Genomic DNA, 18445 nt, shown 5'->3' with positions numbered 1-18445 from the left:
TTCTAGTATATGTTGACCTTTGAGGTCCTCAGTGATACACGAAAGTTTTGAATATTTAATCTCTGAGAGTAGAGTCCAGCAAAGAGTCAACAATGGGTAAGTACATTCTTCCTAGATACAAAGTAGAGAACATTCTTAGCAACTATGCCACAGCTTCCAGTATCTGCTGCATTAGCTGGTCCGAATCAGGACCGATTGGGTTGGCCCACTCTAGTGCCTGCTGAACGTCCTCGGGAGGATATATCAACTTCTGATTAATATGGCACTTAACCCGCTTTGCCAAATCCCCTGTCACCTTCACTTCTTTTTCCCATCCTCCCGCAATCACGGCACCCCAAGCTCCAAGATCGAGACAGCAATTGTATGCAGCTTGCACGTAATCCATCAACGGCTCGCCGAGGAGATCGGCTGCCGCATTATGGCCAGATACACGGCCAAGCTGAAGAGCATGCTGGCACGACATCAAAGCATGATGACCCTTATCATCAGCAAACGCGCAAGCCGCATCACCTGTAGCAAATACATCGGGGGCCGATGGAACGCGAAGATTTTGGTCAACGCGAAGGCGAGATAAGGGATCCCGTTCACCGGGGACTTGATGTGTCAGAGGCGTTGCTCTTATACCAGCAGTCCAGATAGCAGTCTTTGTTTTGATACGCTCACCGGAGGCAAGAGTAACGCTGTCAGCATCGATCGCTGCCACCGCAGATCCCAGCTTAACTTCGACTCCCAGCTCATTCAGGGCTTCAGATATGATAGGACGCGGACCTGGCCCAAGCCCCGGTCCAACTTCATTTGCATTTTCAACCAATACAATGCGATAGTCTGGAATATGATGTAGACGCCTAGGTAGCTCGGTTGCGACTTCAATTCCCGTAAACCCTGCACCGCACACCACGACTGTGCTACGGGCAGGGCTTGCCGGAAGTGAAGCCAGATTTCTGAGATGAGCTTCCAGCTTAGTGGCAGAGCTCAGGGAATCAACATCAAATGCATTTTGCTCGATTCCGCTGATTCCATGAGGTCGCACGACAGAGCTCCCGGCTGCTAGAATGAGACGGTCATAGTTGATAGTTGCTTCGATGCCCTCGGAAGATCGGAATTGGACGGTGTGTCTCAAGGCATGGATTTTCTCCGCAGTGCCTTCGAGAAAGTCTATTCCTGCAGACTTGAAAAGAGATCCAAGCGGATGAGACATTTCGGACGGGTTGGCCTCATAGAGTCTAGGACGCATGATCAAAGATGACTCAGGAGCAATGACTAGTACCTGAAGGTTGTCCTCCTTGTTTGTAAGCCTGGCGAGGCGTTTGGCCGATAAAGCACTCCATACACCGGCGAACCCAGCACCAACGATGACGATCTTGTTAGACATGATTTGGGATATAGAATACAAGTGTCAAAATGAGATGATCATTGTGAAGGATATGAAGCTGGGAGCAACGGACGTCCTTTTATATGTTTATGTACATATAAACCGGGTTTCCAGCCATCGCCGCATCCGTCTGTTTATCATCCAGATACTCTGAATATCAGTTAGCCTAATTGTGATGACCTCTGTAGAGTGCAAATAGTATTCGGAAGAACGAGGCCTGGATTAAGGATGGATACCCGTCTGAGTGGATACCCGGGTACCCGGACCCGGATACATACAGTACCCGCAATTGCGCGTGGAAGATCTAGATCTATCATCTGACATCTGTTACCCGCCCGCATCGTTGAACTTTGTCTCCTTCGAATTTCACATCCATGGACTCCACGAATACTGAACCATTACACAGTGGCAGAGCTAGACGTTCGCCGCTGGCTTGTTTGCCCTGTCGCTCACGCCACCTCAAATGCGATGGCATGCGACCATCTTGTAGTCGCTGCGCAGAGATTTCTAAAGAATGTCGATATGCTCGGTCGCGTCGAGGTGGTCTGGACCGTGCAGCTCTAGCAGAGCGGCGTAAGCGGCTAGAGGCAGCAGACAATGATGTGCTTATACGAGCCCCGAGTCTTCAGCGCCAGGATTTCACGTCCCAGACCATTGAGGCCAGTAGTTATGGTCTGCTACGTGGAATCAGCATTAGCGATCAGACCTCGAGTGTAGCCTCACCGCTGCCAACAATTATAAGTCATGGGGACAGCATTGAGAATGATTCTTTGATTGATTCATACTACAAGAACTTCCACAAATTGCATCCTTTTCTCTTACCCCGGAAACACATGGCAAGGCTTTGTCAGGACCCGAGCAAACGACTGACGTTCAAACCTTTGATTGCAACTATGCGTCTCGTTGGACATATATACCATTTGCAGGAATGGTCTGTATCACTAAAGGACTACGCTGAGGCCTGCTTCTCGCAAACACCGTCAACAGATCCCATCATGGTCCAGTGCCGCCTACTATACTCCATGGCTCTGTTTTGGCACGAATACAAGGACGAAGCTAAATCACAGATAAACACTGCATCAAGAATTGCTCTTGATTTAGAAATGTTTTCTCAAGGATTTGCAGCAAAGCATGGGGCCGATGACCCCATATTGCGCGAAAGCTGGAGGCGAACCTGGTGGATGCTATATATTGTGGATGCATACTATGCAGGGACACTGGGCACTATGAATTTTGAAGTTGTGAATATTGAGTCTACCGTAGACTTGCCTTGTGAGGAGTGCGAATACGAGTCGGGGGTAAGCGCAGATATTGTCGTCTTTTCCTCTTTACAGGTCGGGTTTAAAAAGCTAACATGACATAGGACATTCCCGAGCCTAGAACCCTCCAAGAGTTTGACTGCCGCGAATTTTCCTCCGATAATACAACCTTTTCGTCCTTTGCGTACCTCATTGGTGCCGTACAATGCGCGGCATTAGCTATATCCACGGTGCCAAAGATTGCGGCGAAGGAAGACTCGACGCAGGTTCTTCAGGCCGCAGACTCTTCGTTGAACGCATGGTTGCTCTTACTGCCCAAGGATCGCAAGCAAGTCATGGACAAACATGGAAAGACTGACGAACTCATGTTTCAAGCACACCTGCTGATCCACGTGTAAGTCTTCAACCGATTTGTGATGCTCATACAACATTAATATTATTCTCTAGCGCGACTATCGGCTTGCACAGGCCGTTTTCGGATCTCAAATTCAATCCTGTGGAGGCGGCCTCAAGCTGTGCCAGGGAGCCGCCTCTTGATACTCCAACCCCAGACCTAGTGAATGTACACACCGTCCGTGTCTTACGGGCTGTCGAGGCACAGATCCGCCTTTTGGCCTTGCCCGTTCAAAGCTTCCATCATACCCCTTTTACTACATGCATGATCAGCGAGGGAACTCTGGCCCTGCTTTCAGCCTGCAATTTTCTGTTGAATGGGAAAGAATTGACAATAGCAAGAGAACAAATTCGAATGGCCATTGGATGTCTAAAGACACTGGGAGAATTGTGGCCGAGAACAGCGAGGAATGTAAAGGAGATTCAGACCATTGCGCACCATGTGCTCAGCCTTGGATCTAACTCGACGAGTAAAATCAACGTGGCCAACGTTTGTAACGTGCCGGATCTTTCTGGTGGTGAAGGACAGGGAAGCCTCACGTCTGAAACTGGGGTATCGAGTGATGATATCAATTCTCTACCGGCATTAGGATCTATAGATGATCTTTGTGGCTGGTATAACCTTGATGATATTGATACTGCTCTTTCTTGGGGGCATGAGCCATAACTTTGTAGGTATATGGCACAGATATTTGCTTGAAACAGATGCTAACTGTACGACCTTGAATAGCAATCAATCATCTTGACGAGTATATTTAGTTCATTGAATTTGCATTATTCTCTTAGACGAGAAGTTAGGTCTAAGCTAATGGACCTTCCCTTTCCGCAAAGTTGATCACTGCCTTTTGTCCACGGTTTCTCTGCCGAGAAAACTCCCAGGCCTTTACTGCGTCATGGAAAGGAAATGACCTGACTACCAGTGGCTTAAGACTCCCATCATCAATCATTTTACTTGACTCTTGCATCCTCTCAGCATTAGGAGAAACAATAAAATGGGCATATCGCACATTGGGATGATCCGCAGACTCGGGGGCTTGACCTCCCCCAAATGCCCAGACTGGCGCAGGATCTCCAACAGTAACGATTGTCCCATCATCCTTGATCGTTTCCCACGTCTTAGCCAAGATATCTCCACCCACCGTATCGAAAACCACATCCACATTTTTGATTTGTCGTTCCCAATCTGGAGTGTTGTAATCAAACACCTCGTATGCACCAAGTTGTCTCTGTGTCTCATGTTGTTTCGTTGAAGCCAGCGCAATTACATGAGCACCCAGCCTCCTGGAAGCAATCTGGGTAGCTAGCATACCAACTGCACCAGACGCACCAGTGATGAGCACCCGCATACTAGACTTCACCTGGGCATGGTCCAAGAGCGCCTCCCAGGCTGTGAGAAGCGGAATCGGTAGAGCTGCCGCTTCGTCGTGGGACAATGAACTTGGTTTTGGGGCGACTTCATCCGGGAGGCAGGCAACATAGTCAGCCTGGCCTTGTCCTCGGTCAGCTTTGAGCAGAGCAAAAACTCCTTGACCGACTTTCAGAGGGCCGTGATATTCCGGACCGGTTGCGTAGACGGTGCCCGAAATGTCATGTCCTGGGATCCGGGTTTCAACAGAATAAGGCTCCGGCCACATAATTTCGTCGCCAGTGATCCCAGCCGCATGGACTTGAACGAGAATTCCGTCGTTTTGTAGAAGCGGTAACTTCATAGAATAGTTGGTGACGACCTTTGGGGACGACACGTCGCCTAGGATTTGAACAGCTTTCATTGTGTCAGTTGTTTGCGTTGCTATCGAATAACCAAAGAGACCGGATAATTGGAGTAGCGAATATAAAAGGCTCTGTATTATTTGGCAATTTGGATCGAGCTATATACCAACAGCTGAGCGCCCCTACTGTTTGTTGATATTGAATAGGCTCGTGTTAGGGCTAATCGCTCAATGTCCCGAGTTCCCGGGTTCCCGAGTACCCATTTGCATTACTCGAGATGATTCTAATGGATTAATGATGGTGCACCAGATAGTGGTATCAGTCTATTCCTATTTCAGAACTCCAACTACGATGTAACAAAAATGTAGACTGGGCTATTTCATGTTATGAAAGTGACACGTGGTTACGTGCCAGTCGAATTATGTGAGGTCTTCCAGGTTCTTTCTCTAATAATTAAAAAGTGTATTTTATGAAACCAGCCCAAATCGGTCAATATTCTTTCAATAGAATCCTGACAGTTATGATACGGTTGCACATCAAAAACTACTTTAGGATGACGGAGAGCACAGGGATCAAATTGCAAGCGCCCGTGTTGACGGCTTCTACACTGGTGATAGGCTCGCCAGTTCGGTATTGGAAACACTTGGAGGCTAGTATCATGGCGCTTGATACTTTCTGGCTGCCCCGCAGGAAGGAAATATACGTGTGCGTGCATTGTGAGGTATAATTTATGCTGCTAGCACTGCCCCCTATTGCTCTTGTACCCAGTCAACCGGAGCAGGACGTTTTTTCGCCGTCTGAAGTCTCCATTATCAGAGTATATATTTTCCTTATCGAGTATTGACCCTGATAACCTATTACAAGGGTCGGACATATACTCGGCTCAAGATGATTTCCCTGTTTACGGTACACGCCTGTTGAAGCTTCAACGATATAATTTGAGACAGCAGCCACACAGGGTCAGAGATATCTGGCGTGACCGACGAAACCCTCTCCAGTGGTATACATTCTGGGCTGTGTTGTGGGTTGGTGGGATTACTATCATTTTTACAATCTTACAGTTGATAGTGGGAGTTGGTCAGTTGTATTTCGCTATCCGCCCATCAGCATGAACCAAGAGATGTAAGGCATGAATGCTACAGTTACTCCGATGGATATTGGCAATTGTGGCAGGAAGTCTGGGGCCATTCATGTGCTACAAGAAGGGTTTCCTGAACAAGCATGTAAACTTCAACAAATCTGTCAATCTCGTGCCCAAGTCCTCCCAAATCCCATAGGACTGCTTCACAAGGGGAGTTAAGATCCTGCTATTTCGGACCTTATTCATGAAATGAGTACACCAGATTTTCACCTCCAGAAAATCGGCACGAGAGTGTCATAGGACTCCTCCGTATCACACCTATCCACATCAGATACTGCCTTTTTCAACATGACTTCAGTCAGCCTCGTCTCAAAGCTCTGCCGCCTCAACTTCGCTGTCATCTAGACTCTCCTGCAAAGCAGCCTCTGAGAGCTTAAACAAGTTGCGAGCGTGCTCGACAACTCTGTCTTCCTTGCGTATTTTTGTGACCTCTAAAGAATCACGAATATGTTTGCTGTGTGGTTACATTAGTTCCCCAATCAATATACGGAATGATATCAGCAATATATCACTTACATTGCGGCTTCAACTTTGCCTTGATCTAGACAGCAAGCCCCAGTTTTGGATAAACATGCAGCATAAAACGGATGAGCGCGCATTTGATCGCCCTTAAGCCAAGCGTTTTGAGCCTCAATGTAGTGGGCTTCAGCAGTCTCAAAGTCTCGTTGACGCCTATTCATTGTAGCTAATGCAAATAGACCACTCGATGAAAACAGGCTCCGTTTGCCAATATACGTTCAAATAAATGTCAGTTCAACTTACTATGCTAACATTGCCCAGTTCAATGGCTTCTCAGTTTTGAGCCGAGGTATAGATTCATCAAACATCTTTTTCGCCTGAACGTATTGACCGAGATACACCAAACATCGCGCATGATTTTTTATATGTCGAGCTGGGCGAGGAAGAGCTTCCTTCCCCATCCTCGATCATAAGCTCCCACCATCCTTTAGACTTTTCGTACCATTTTTCGGATTCTTCGTGCATATTGGCTGTATTATAGCAGTAAGCGATATTGTTTGCGGTGAAACACAGCATGACTTTCACACGCGGCTTTTCCTGAAGTCGTATTTCGTACACTTCTTTGTTTAGTGCGATTGCTCTTGTAGGTTCTCCTAGGCTCTCAGCGGCTTGCGCCTGGTGACTAAGGATGGAGGCCTTGAGTTTATCCAGAGCACATAGGTTCACTTCACAGGACCGCTTAAGTTCCACCATGTCGTTGACTTCGGAGAGGTATCTGCTAGGCATGTATTAGTTTTTGAGGGCTAGTATGTTTTCAGTAAGCTACTAGCCGCTGGCAGGAAGAAAGAAGACTGCAGAACTCCCATGGTACATTGAATTGCTTGGGAGCTTTGGCCTCTTCAATGAAGCAGTCTCTGATATATAGAACATGTTGAAGATATCGACTGCATACCTCCCACCGATCATATAATTGACCTTTTGAACAATCTTCGATAGGGAAAACACGATGGAGAAGCAGTACGGTGTTGTGGAAGCTGCGTTGACGATCCTGGGGACTCAAAAATTGCTTTAACTGGGTCTGTATCATTCTATGGATGACGATAGTACGCGTATCTCTGTCTCTTTTGACTAGTGCCAAGCTAAGAAGTTTCCTCAAGTCTATAGAAAAGCTAGTTATCTTATCAGCAAGAACTAGAAAGAAGGGGAAGGAAAGGCTTGCCTAAACTCATCCGAGCAAAATTCGAACCTTCGGGAAATCGGGTTTCTTCGTCACTAGCCTCAAACATATCATGAGGAATCTGATCTGGCATTAAGAAGGAGAATACGCCCGCCAGGAGTAAGCTCTCCTCATCCAAAGATTTGAAGGAATAATCCCATAGGGCAGAGAGTGCATCAGTTTCGTGGGCACGGCGAGGATTCTTCAGGTACAGCCCTAACCCTAAGCTGCGTTTTAATAGCACTATTTCCTGATCTAGTAATCAGGTCGGGGCGGCTACGCTGGATCGCGCGTCTGAAACAGACACCAACAAACAGAATCTAGCGATTGATTCATTCGCATATATGTGTTTGAAGTACGTGAAGTATCTAGGGTACAAGAGTATATACAGTCAACAAAAGAGAAACCAACTTCCAAGATTGTTCAAGATCTCTCCTGCTCATAGCTACTGTGCCATCTATAATGACGCTCGACCGCAATCGTAAGCACATCTTTACGGCTTTGATGCTCATGCACATCTCCACCCTCACCTGCCGATTTGACATGCATCGTCGTCGTAACCGGTTGGGCCGATTCTGGCACAAGCTGCAATGTATCCAACTCGGTGGCGAATAATGAGGCGTCCGGCACACGTTTCTTCTGCGCAGGGCCACTGTTGCCGGATGATTCGCTTCGGTGATATTTGTATGGCGCCAATCTGATTCAGGATGTTCGAAAGATGTCAAATTTCGGAGTATGGGGAGACAGGCGAGAATGACGCCGTGACAAAGCGAGGGTCGTTAAGGAGCGGTTGTTCATTTGGGCCGTCCAAGTTCTCCTTTGAGTGTTGCTGGGTAGCTTAGGGTTTAATCTTCCTTTACATAGTATAGTGTTCTGCAGATAGTTAAAATGAATACCTACCTACGATCTGAAGAGCCGAACAGGCTATTGAGAAGCCCTAGCAATCCTTGTCAATTTTGTTCTTTGCCTCATGACAGACCCTTACCAGTGCCACAAATACCAAATAATCATTCCACGATAGTCTCCTGCGCGACTGCAATTTGGCCCATCCGCGAAGGGCTACAAAGATACAAGGCAGCGTCAAGAAGCTGAATCCCAGCCCTAACATTTGCTCCTTTGAATAAAGGTCCACGCCCATTGTTGTGATAGAGAAGTCGGAATCTGCGCGTCTAGCGATGATTAAATGAAGATTGAAGGTTTTACGATATCGTTACGACCATCACCGATGGATTGATGTGTATTGCATTATATCCTGTCGTATTGTACTGTAATCTTGGGGATACTGCCCGATACGGTAATATTAAGATTGAATATGCATGACCAACCAACCGCTGAATGCAACACGAGCAGGGGCCGCAAACAGGAGTGCTGACAGTAAAAGAGGGGGCGAGTAGGTAAGGATACTTCCATTTGATTATAAAAGGCGCTGGAATGCTGTACGACGTGAAACTCGTCCCATGATTGTCCTCTCTGCCTCTACTGGAAGTTCCTTCTACTCCGAGAAAACTGACTATGATGGCATTGTTTGCAGCTGTCTGGCTTCTGTCGATACTTGCATCGACGAGCTCAGGTTTGTCACTGACTTCTGTTATCACAGAGCTTGGACCCAAGCTGTCCGAATCAGCGACAATTTCGGGAATGCAAGCGCATATCCTCGCTGGAGTGAATACGACGCTCCATCGCCCGGGGTCATCGTCAATGTAGTCACAGAGCAAGACGTTGCAGTAACGGTATGTCCTACTTCTATCGTATTAGTGGATGTTGTTTTGATATGTGATTATGTGTATATATATAGACACAATACTGCCTGCGCGAAAGCATTCCCTTCCTGGCTCAAAATGGCGCACATGGCTGGGCAAGCACATTCAACCTCACTCAGGACGGCATTCTTATCAACTTGCATGGTCTGAATTCGGTCACTTTTAACGACAACAAAATTCAAGTCACCATTGGCGGTGGTGCGCTCATCTCGGATGTCATCACCGCGGCCTCTGCAAATGGCGCGCTGGGCGCCATCCTCGGTGGTAGCTATGGAAATTTGATGGGCCTATATGGCTTTGGAGTTGATAATGTCGACGACGACAGCGATCTCTTTTGGGCATTCCGTGGAGCTGGCGCCAATTTTGGCATTGTTACATCGGCGACGATGAAATCATATCCCGTTGCACCGTCAGGCCAACTTGCTTGGTACGGTGAATTGATTTATACAGCAGACAAGGTTGAGGCCGTGGTGCAAGCGATTGATCGGCTCACACTGACGCCAAACATGAATATCTTCCTGTATTTTCTGACTTCGGGAGCACCGGACTATACACCACTTTTTGTCATCACTCCTTTCTATTATGGAACTGAGGCTGACGGCCGAGAAGCGTTTGCGTCTATTCTACAACTTGGGCCATCCAATGACACAACAAGTGAAGGCAACTATACCAACTGGAATGACGGGGCCGCAGGCTTTTGTACCAAGGGTGGCTATAAACCCGCATACACCGTGGGACTCACCAGAATGGTTGCCAGTGCGTGGAAGGATGTGTGGGATGAGTATGTGACCTGGGTCTCACAGAATGGAACGGGCGACAGCATTGTGCTCATGGAGGCATACTCGTTGTTCACAGCGCGGTCTGTGGCGGCCAACTCTTCTTCGTACCCCTGGCGCGACGTGGTCAACTTCAATGCCGTCCCCATTCCGTGGTACTACGAAGAGAGTCTGCAATCAGCGGCATTGGCGTGGGGAGAGAAGTTAAGAAACACATGGAGGGAAACCAACGGGCTTGATATCCCTGCTGCTTACGTCTTATTACATTCGAAAAGCAGTGTGATTGAATGCTAACACTTTTCTAGGTATATCAACTTTGCACATGGTGATGAGAGTCTGCCGATCATATATGGTGATAGCCATGATCGACTAAGAAGGATCAAAGCGGAGGCTGATCCAGCCAATGTTTTTGACCAATATTTTGATATTGGGGGGGATTGATAGTATTATTCTGGCCATGTTCGTGTTTAGTTAGACCGACTGGCATATGATTATCATCAATCAATTCATAGATAGACTATCAATAGGGTATACTACCATGGAACTACTCCATGTATTCCAACCAACTTCCCAGCATGCTCGTCTCCCTCCCTAAGTTCACTCGTGAGTTGGGGGTGTTACATTCTCATGAGAATATAAAATCAAAAGTTGGTAGGGGCTTTGTTCACCATCCAGAACTCGCGCCGTATATTTCCAACATTGCTGTATTTCATCAGCTACATTGTCTGGTCCGCCCCAATTCCTTCTCTCCATACGGAAGGTTTGGTTGCACTAACATAAAGAGAGAGAGAGAGGTAGCACGCAATACTCGTGGCATACTACAGCGCCGTCGATGAAACAGCAGTCCTCAGAGAAGAAGGCCGGCCATCGGACGAGTATCTCAACCAGACAGGAACACGGCTTGACCCCGAGCACATCCGACATTGCTTCGACTACCTACGCCAGACCCTGAAGTGCGCCGCTGATACCAATCTTGAGGTGCTAGATGTTGAAACGCACCTGACCAACGTAGTTGTTTCTATGTATGTAAAAACCAAAAGGCTCAACTGAATACAACTGCTGCTCCAACATGGAATAATCACTCATATCCACCATCCTTGAAGGCAATTCTCGGATCAGGCAGGTGAGATAGCTCTTCAGCCGATATCTTTATAGTCATTGCGATTTTGGAAGTATCAGCTATTGCACGAAAATTCCGGGTTGAATGTGTATTGGTTCACGCTGTAGTAAATGCTTCCATGCGGCGTCAAACTCCTCACGTGGGTTGCCGGTAAAAACATTGTGTTCTATATCGCGAACCAAGCGCTTCTTTTCGGATGAGATGATGTATTTTTGCATTTATATATAACATGCAAATTAGACAATGAACGCTAACAATACTGGTTTAAACTGACAGTAAGACAGTCTCGGCCGCACGCAATCATCATTCTGTTGCCACCACAATGCAAAGAGAAGAAAATTCGAGGCGATTAAAACAAAGTAAATGATATAGTGATGGGAAAGACGTAGCCTGCTATGAGAATTGACAGTAATACCGTCATCGCTGGAGTGTCTGCGGTCATAAGTGTTCGAGGACGCGACAGGAGAGTAGCCATCCTTGCTGCAGAACATTATTGAACTTGCACTTCATAGGTAAAGTAATATCCTGGTGGCATCCAAGAGCAATCGGATTATATAGTTATCTTCGTATGGGCTGAGAGATTTGAGATGTATAAGATCACGTGAACACCCGCTCTAGCGCGTTTCCCCGATCGCGTCAGAACACGTCTTTCCTGAGCTTCCTTTTCGCGGAACGGCGAATGCAAGACATGGCGAGCCTCTGTCAAACCGATAGGGAAAATGGCCGAATCATGTGCAAACCCCCTTTTGCTGGACTGGATCAAAGAATGGCTCGACCAGGCCCGGGAACGCAACTCCAAGGGCTTCACAGTGTATGCGCTCCTGCCCCTAAGACGTGGTATCAATCGTATACTAAAGAATGCCCATAGCTACAAAAAGGCATATGAGTCTATGAAGGCCTGCCCACTGGAGTTTAGCCATCCGTCAGAAGCTATACAGCTGAACGGCCTGGGCCCCAAACTGTGCGACAGGCTTACGGAGAAGTTGAAGGAGCACTGCGAGCAGAATGGCCTTCCTATGCCCGAGCCACCGAATAGAAGGCGCCCCAATCAGAAACGACAGTCCGGAGATGACCTTCCAGATCAAGAACAGCCGACTAAGAAGCCCAGAAAGGTTAAGCCATATATTCCTGCTTTGCGCTCTGGGGCATACGCTCTGGTTTTAGGCCTGTCCACACTAGATGAAAACTCACCGCATGGAATGACCAAAGCCCAGCTGATAGAAGCAGCTCAACCGCATTCTGATTCCTCCTTCACAGCTCCTAGCGACCCCACAAAATTCTATACCGCGTGGAACTCGATGAAAACTCTGATCCAAAAAGAACTTGTCTACGAACACGGACGACCTCTGAGGAAGTATGCCCTGACAGAAGAAGGCTGGGAATGTGCAAAGAGGATTCGGAACACGAGCACAGTAGGCTTACCTGTACAAAGTCAGCAGGTATGATCCATGCACCGTGCCTATTTTCCTGATATTCTAACGCAGTGTAGGCCTTGCCTCGTGAGCCACCGGTTTCCACATCCAGCAGTAATATACAAATCAAAGAGAATACAGGGTCAGTTTTCAATGCCAGTTCCAGAACCTCTGCCGACAATATTGATATCGAAATTCTGGATGACCTGGAACTGTCCGCAACTTCACGGAGCCAGCACCAGACGCGCCCCAAAAGCTCCACCCGAACAACAAAACCCGTCGTGTTAACTCCTGGTACTTTCACGATCGAACTCATATTAGACTCCCGTGAGGTCCGTGCAAAGAATGATCGAGACTATATATCGAAAGAGCTAGAGACAAAAGGCATTACGACACAAGTGCGGGCACTTGAGCTTGGTGATGCAATGTGGGTAGCAAAATGCAAGGACCCTAGTTTCCTAGCTCGACTTGGTGAAGAAGGCGATGAAGTGATGCTCGATTGGATAGTAGAGCGCAAGCGACTTGACGATTTGATAGGATCTATCAAAGACGGTCGATTCCATGAGCAGAAGTTCCGTCTTCGCCGCAGTGGCATTTCCAATGTGGTATATCTCATAGAGGAGTTTGCAGTCTCACACCCATCCTCAACAGCGGCCGGACACATGCCGAACTATCAAGACTCAGTAGCCTCGGCTATTGCTTCAACTCAGGTCATCAATGGCTACTTTGTTAAGAAAACCAAGAATCTAGACGACACCATACGATATCTCGCGCGAATGACATTCCTCTTGCGCAAGATGTACGAAACTCCTGGTTCTGTCTCTTCGTCGTCCTTCTCGACGGGAAATAGATCCAGTCAACCAAGCAGCAGCAACGTGAAACCTAAATCCGTAGCACTTATTCCTAGCTCCAATCTCTCATCGTCCGAATCCTATCTCACTACCCTCCGCGATCTTCGTTCCGGGGGCAGCAGCAACACTTCATCCGAAAATACAACATACGGGGTATCATTCTCTTCCTTCTCGGCCCTAACATCCAAATCCGACACACTCACATTACGAGACGTATTTCTCAAAATGCTCATGTGCACCAGAGGCGTGACAGGCGACAAAGCGTTGGAACTACAGCGACACTGGCGCACGCCTCGAGAGTTCATGGAAGCATTCGAATCCGTGGCTTCTTCTAGCCATCATTCTTTGGCTTTGAGCCCTCAGGAAGTAGCGAAGGCGAAAGAGAAAATGATTACGGACAGAATGGGGAATTTGATCGCGAAGAAGAAAATCGCAGGTGCTTTGAGCAAGAAGGTGGTTGAAGTATGGGGCGAGAGGGATTGATTTCCTTAAAAAATGCATAAATCCCTTGTTTATGTTTAGTATTCATTGGGAAAAGGAAGGAACATTGTAGACTCAAAACTTCCTTCTGGCTCAAGATAAAATTTTCATAGTAATATATTTCAACCGTCTATGTACAAATAGCGAAGAGGTATGCAGTGGGTATATATCCAAATTAGATGCTAAGATCGCGATAAACCACAAGCCCTGTAAGAAAAAGAGTAATCATTTTCTCAAAATCCAATTCATCACTTTCCTAATATGCCTTCCTTCAATCCTCAACGCCAGACTACTCGTCACAACACTGACACTACTCAAAGCCATAGCAAGCGATGCCCAAACAGGACTCAATCTCCAGTGCCCATTGACCTGGACCTGGGTATCGGCGACAGTGACGTACTTGGTACCATCGGGTATGGCATAAAACACGCCAGCCGAGACAGGTACGAGAATCACATTGTACACCGCGGCCCAAAAGAAGTTCAATTTTATGCGATTAAAGACCCGCCGAGATAACTGGACCAGCTCGAATATGCTGTTGAGATTCGAGTTTAGAAGGATGAATGACGATGCGGAGATGGCCACGTCGGAACCGGAGGACATTGCGATACTGACATCCGAAGCGGCCAGTGCTGGTGAGTCGTTTGTCCCGTCGCCTACAAAGGCGACTATCTTTCTCTTTTGCTGGGCGTTTTGGGATTGTTTTCCCGGGAGATTTTCCTCGTCTGGCGAAGATGATGACGATGAATACTGAATCTTGCGAATGAAATCTGCCTTTTGAGCCGGCATCACGTTGGCGAGCACATTGGTGTGCGGGATACCCAAGGTAGAAGCAACGGCATACGCGGTTTTCTCGTTGTCTCCAGTACACATGTACACGGATATATTTCGTTTCTGGAGCTGGGAAATGACATGACAGGATTCGGAGCGAATAGGGTCGGACGTTGCAAATATTATGGAGGGAGTGAAGGGACTTGAATCGTCTGTATCTGTACTAGTTTCCTTTACTTCGCCGTTTGTGGTTAAGGATTGAGTCTCGCGGAGGAGTAGCACTGCCGTAGAACGACCGGAGGATTGGTACTTGGATAAGAGATTGGAAAAAAAGTAGGACTGTGAATCGGACATTTGACCCGTGACGCTCTTCGCAAGACGCTCATTACCAAGAGCAGCTTCGTACGATTTTGTCTCGCCATTAACAGCCAGTGTGAAGTGGCCCTTCATGCCTTGGCCGGATATCTCGAGGATGTCAGACGACCTCACACTTATTCTGCTGCCTTCAGACATCTTCATCTTGTCTTTGCAAAATTCAACAATCGCCTTGGCAATAGGGTGATTACTAGTCTGCTCAAGCTCGCACGCCAGTGTCCATGCAATGCCGACCTTCTGAGGATCCGAATTATTGAGTACTTCATGCTCGGATACCTTCAAGTTTCCACCCTCGGTCAAGGTACCAGTCTTATCAAAGACGATCGCATCAAGACGTGTAGCTTCCTGAAAAGCCTCGCCACCTCCCCTGACCAGAATACCTCGCTTCGCCGCCAAACCAACCCCGACAAAAAGTGCTGTGGGAGCAGCAAGTGCCAAACCACATGGACATGCCACCACAAAGACCGCGATAGCGAATTGCAAACTCCAAAACGTCCAGCCGCCGAGCGAAGTGTCAAGATATCCAAGTGGTAGAGAACCGGATTGGCCAAGTGCAAGCCAGATGATAAATGTTAGAATGGCTATGAGGGTTATAATAGGAACAAAATAGGCGACGATAACGTCAGCGACTCTTTCCATAGGTGCTCTTTTGCTTTGTCCCTCTCGGACAACGCTGACAATCTTATCGAGCATCGAGGCGCCTCCAACTTCAGTCACCCTGACAGAGACTTGCTGACCGACGTTCACAGATCCCGAATAGATCTGGTCACCACTTGACTTGGTAATGGGCCTTGACTCGCCCGTCAGAGAGCTCTCGTCAAATTGATATTTGCCTGAGCTGCTGACTATACAGTCTGCTGGAGGGGAGGCACCATGGGGGATAATGACAGTGTCTCCGATCTCGAGTAAATCGACTTCAATCCTCTGAACACCGCTACCAACGGTAGTTTCATTATCCTCTCCCGGGGAGACAGAGTTAACTAACAAAGCCTCGCTTGGTCTCAATTTCCCTAGATCAGAGACCGCATCGCCAGCTTTCGATTTGCTGTAGGCCTCTAGAGAACGACCAGCCAGGATGAACAAAGTCAAAAAGACCACACTGTCAAAATATGTCGACACGTTGGCGGCAGATGAAGACTTTTTTACAGCACCAGCTATAAGCACACCCAGAGAGGCAATGTATGCTACCGACGTCCCCGCCGAAATCAGCAGATTCATGCTACCGAAGCGGTAGAATCGACGCAGAAGTGGCACTTTACTGCCCGGCCGCCACAGGGCGTGAACCTCTTTCATGGCTCGGATATGGAATACGTCTGCTCCATAAAACATGACAGGGGTAGTGGCAAAGAACATCGCCCATTCCATACGAGACACTGAGCCACCAAATATTGGCTCTGACAGGTATTGCCGAATCTTGTTGTCCGAGGGGACGAGATCCATAAAGACGATACCGATTATGAAGGTCGGTATAGCAACCATCAGGACGAAGGCCAGACGAAAGAGAAAGCGGCGTCTTTCTCGAAGTTGCATTTCCCGAGAGCGGTCCTCAATAGATGGAGGGTAGTAGATGCTTGCTTTGAATGTTTCGTGAGACGAGTTGATCGTCGACACAATTCTGCGAATTGTCAAATCCGGCTGCTTGGGCGTATATTTAATCTTCACAATTGGGTCTTTCTGTGTAGGCTCTTTCGATATTTGAATACTCTCGTCAAGTTCTTTCAACGACAACAGCACCTTCTCAGGACAATGGTGGCAAAACATTCCGTCGACTCGAATCATCACTGTTCGTTCTGTAGGTTTCGAAACTTCTTCATTCAACGGCTTACAATCAATAAGCGCTGCTTCGTAGCCGATGCCGTCAATCTCATCCAATATCGTTTTCACATTATCCTTCCCCTCAAACTCCACCCGTGCACTAGCAGAGAGCAAGTCTACCACACCATCATTAACATAGGGAAGTTCTTGGACAACTTGAGTGATTTTCCCAACACATGCACCGCAGCTCATCCCATTGATGCTGATGTTTGCAATGAATTTATTAGAAACAAGATTCCCATCGGAAGGTGATGCGTTTCGTTGAACAACTTCGATAAGCGATGCGTCATAGCCGATAGCTTCGATCTCGTCACAAACATGTTCGCTATAGGATCTCTCGCCAGAGAAAACAACCGTTGCGCTATTGGTCACCAAGCTAACAGTAGCGTCCTTCACCTGATCTAGCTGCTTAACGTGGTGAGTAATAGAATTCACGCAAGAAGCACAAGTCATTCCACCAATGCTGAATCGAGCTTCGTATTCTGGAAAAGTTTCCTCCTCCGGTTGTTGGGATATCTTCTCCACCATGTCAACTGCAGCGTCGAATCCGGTACTCTCTACTTCGGCAACCACTTTGTCGATGTTCTCCTTTGGTCCGTTATAGGTCATAGCAGCACTGTTGGTCAACAAAGTCACAGAAACCTCCTTCACGAAATCTAGCCGTTGTATCGTCTCAGTGACCGAATTCGCGCACGCACCACAAGTCATTCCTGATATACTGAGGCGAGCGTTGAAAACATCTGGCTGTCTTGGCTGGGCAACGTGTATGGACTCCAGTGTCGGCGGCGTCTCTATTATTTTCTCTTTCCGTATGTCGCCATATTCATGTGCATATGCTTTCTCCTCCGCTTGCCGTTCATTCTGACACGCCTCACAGTTATCGATATGTTTTCTGCGTTGCAGCTCATACGCTTCCTGATCTCCTCGCACGGTCCTACTATTATTATAAGAGGCAGGCTTGAGCAACGGCGGCCGTACAACAGGCGCCGACGTAACCCAAGACGAAGTGTCGATGGACTCCAGAATCCGTTTCCCCAAGCCATCTTGAGTGGTAGTTGCTAGTTGCACTTCGAACGCAGCATCAATCAGCATCCTTGCTAGATCAGATGTACTTATCTCCGGTCCATGATAGACCCGTACTTCCTGCTGCAGAATGGAGACGTCGACCCTCTTGACGGACCGGTAGAAGCCGAGGAGCTCTTTGACCAGCGCAACACATGATGCACAGTGGATGTTTGTTGCCAGGAGGACCGTGACTAGATCTCCTGGCTTATCCCCTGCGTCGTCGGTTGTATGCATCGTTCGCTGTAACTATACGTAACGTAGTAGTGTATACGCAATTAGGACAGAATGCGAAAGAGCTTGAAATGGTAATAAGATCTGAATCGAATGATCTCTTGCTGAACTTATGTATCCATCACACATCAAGCACAGGTGGCAAAGACAAACAGCAATAGTCATGTTTGCGCTTTTTGTGCCGGATCTCTTTTTTGCCTTCTTTCTTAGGCAAGAGGCCACTGATTACGTAACTCAAC

General features: G+C 47.6%; 7 protein-coding genes across 7 annotated transcripts; 3 read left to right on the top strand and 4 right to left on the bottom strand.

Moving 5' to 3' along the window:
• Window positions 1-142: 142 nt before the first annotated feature.
• UA08_04011 (hypothetical protein) lies at window positions 143-1372 on the bottom strand (the record flags this gene model as incomplete). The annotated part of the gene is made up of 1 exon (XM_020266805.1): window positions 143-1372. The coding sequence occupies one exon, from the start codon at window positions 1370-1372 to the stop codon at window positions 143-145; it is 1230 nt and encodes a 409-aa protein (XP_020120465.1).
• Window positions 1373-1746: 374 nt separating this feature from the next.
• On the top strand, window positions 1747-3691 carry UA08_04010 (hypothetical protein; the record flags this gene model as incomplete). The annotated part of the gene is made up of 3 exons (XM_020266804.1): window positions 1747-2670; window positions 2736-3025; window positions 3079-3691. 3 exons carry the CDS (start codon window positions 1747-1749, stop codon window positions 3689-3691), a joined length of 1827 nt encoding a protein of 608 aa, XP_020120771.1.
• Window positions 3692-3824: 133 nt separating this feature from the next.
• On the bottom strand, window positions 3825-4793 carry UA08_04009 (hypothetical protein; the record flags this gene model as incomplete). Its single annotated transcript, XM_020266803.1, has 1 exon — window positions 3825-4793. One exon carries the CDS (start codon window positions 4791-4793, stop codon window positions 3825-3827), a length of 969 nt encoding a protein of 322 aa, XP_020120772.1.
• A 1391-nt stretch (window positions 4794-6184) lies between these two features.
• Window positions 6185-7120, bottom strand: UA08_04008 (hypothetical protein; the record flags this gene model as incomplete). The annotated part of the gene is made up of 3 exons (XM_020266801.1): window positions 6185-6329; window positions 6392-6547; window positions 6837-7120. The coding sequence occupies 3 exons, from the start codon at window positions 7118-7120 to the stop codon at window positions 6185-6187; spliced, it is 585 nt and encodes a 194-aa protein (XP_020120530.1).
• A 1887-nt stretch (window positions 7121-9007) lies between these two features.
• UA08_04007 (hypothetical protein) lies at window positions 9008-10527 on the top strand (the record flags this gene model as incomplete). The annotated part of the gene is made up of 3 exons (XM_020266800.1): window positions 9008-9280; window positions 9346-10289; window positions 10392-10527. 3 exons carry the CDS (start codon window positions 9008-9010, stop codon window positions 10525-10527), a joined length of 1353 nt encoding a protein of 450 aa, XP_020120531.1.
• Window positions 10528-11925: 1398 nt separating this feature from the next.
• On the top strand, window positions 11926-13952 carry UA08_04006 (Crossover junction endonuclease mus81; the record flags this gene model as incomplete). The annotated part of the gene is made up of 3 exons (XM_020266799.1): window positions 11926-12017; window positions 12075-12645; window positions 12696-13952. 3 exons carry the CDS (start codon window positions 11926-11928, stop codon window positions 13950-13952), a joined length of 1920 nt encoding a protein of 639 aa, XP_020120528.1.
• Window positions 13953-14124: 172 nt separating this feature from the next.
• On the bottom strand, window positions 14125-18371 carry UA08_04005 (hypothetical protein; the record flags this gene model as incomplete). The annotated part of the gene is made up of 3 exons (XM_020266798.1): window positions 14125-14156; window positions 14243-18221; window positions 18360-18371. 3 exons carry the CDS (start codon window positions 18369-18371, stop codon window positions 14125-14127), a joined length of 4023 nt encoding a protein of 1340 aa, XP_020120529.1.
• Between the last annotated feature and the right edge of the window lie 74 nt (window positions 18372-18445).

This window comes from Talaromyces atroroseus, assembly GCF_001907595.1.
Source record: "Talaromyces atroroseus strain IBT 11181 chromosome Unknown scaffold_4, whole genome shotgun sequence".
Taxonomy (NCBI): Eukaryota; Fungi; Ascomycota; class Eurotiomycetes; order Eurotiales; family Trichocomaceae; genus Talaromyces; species Talaromyces atroroseus.
Note: the sequence above shows the minus strand (reverse complement) of the source record. Positions and strands in the feature narration are given on the sequence as shown.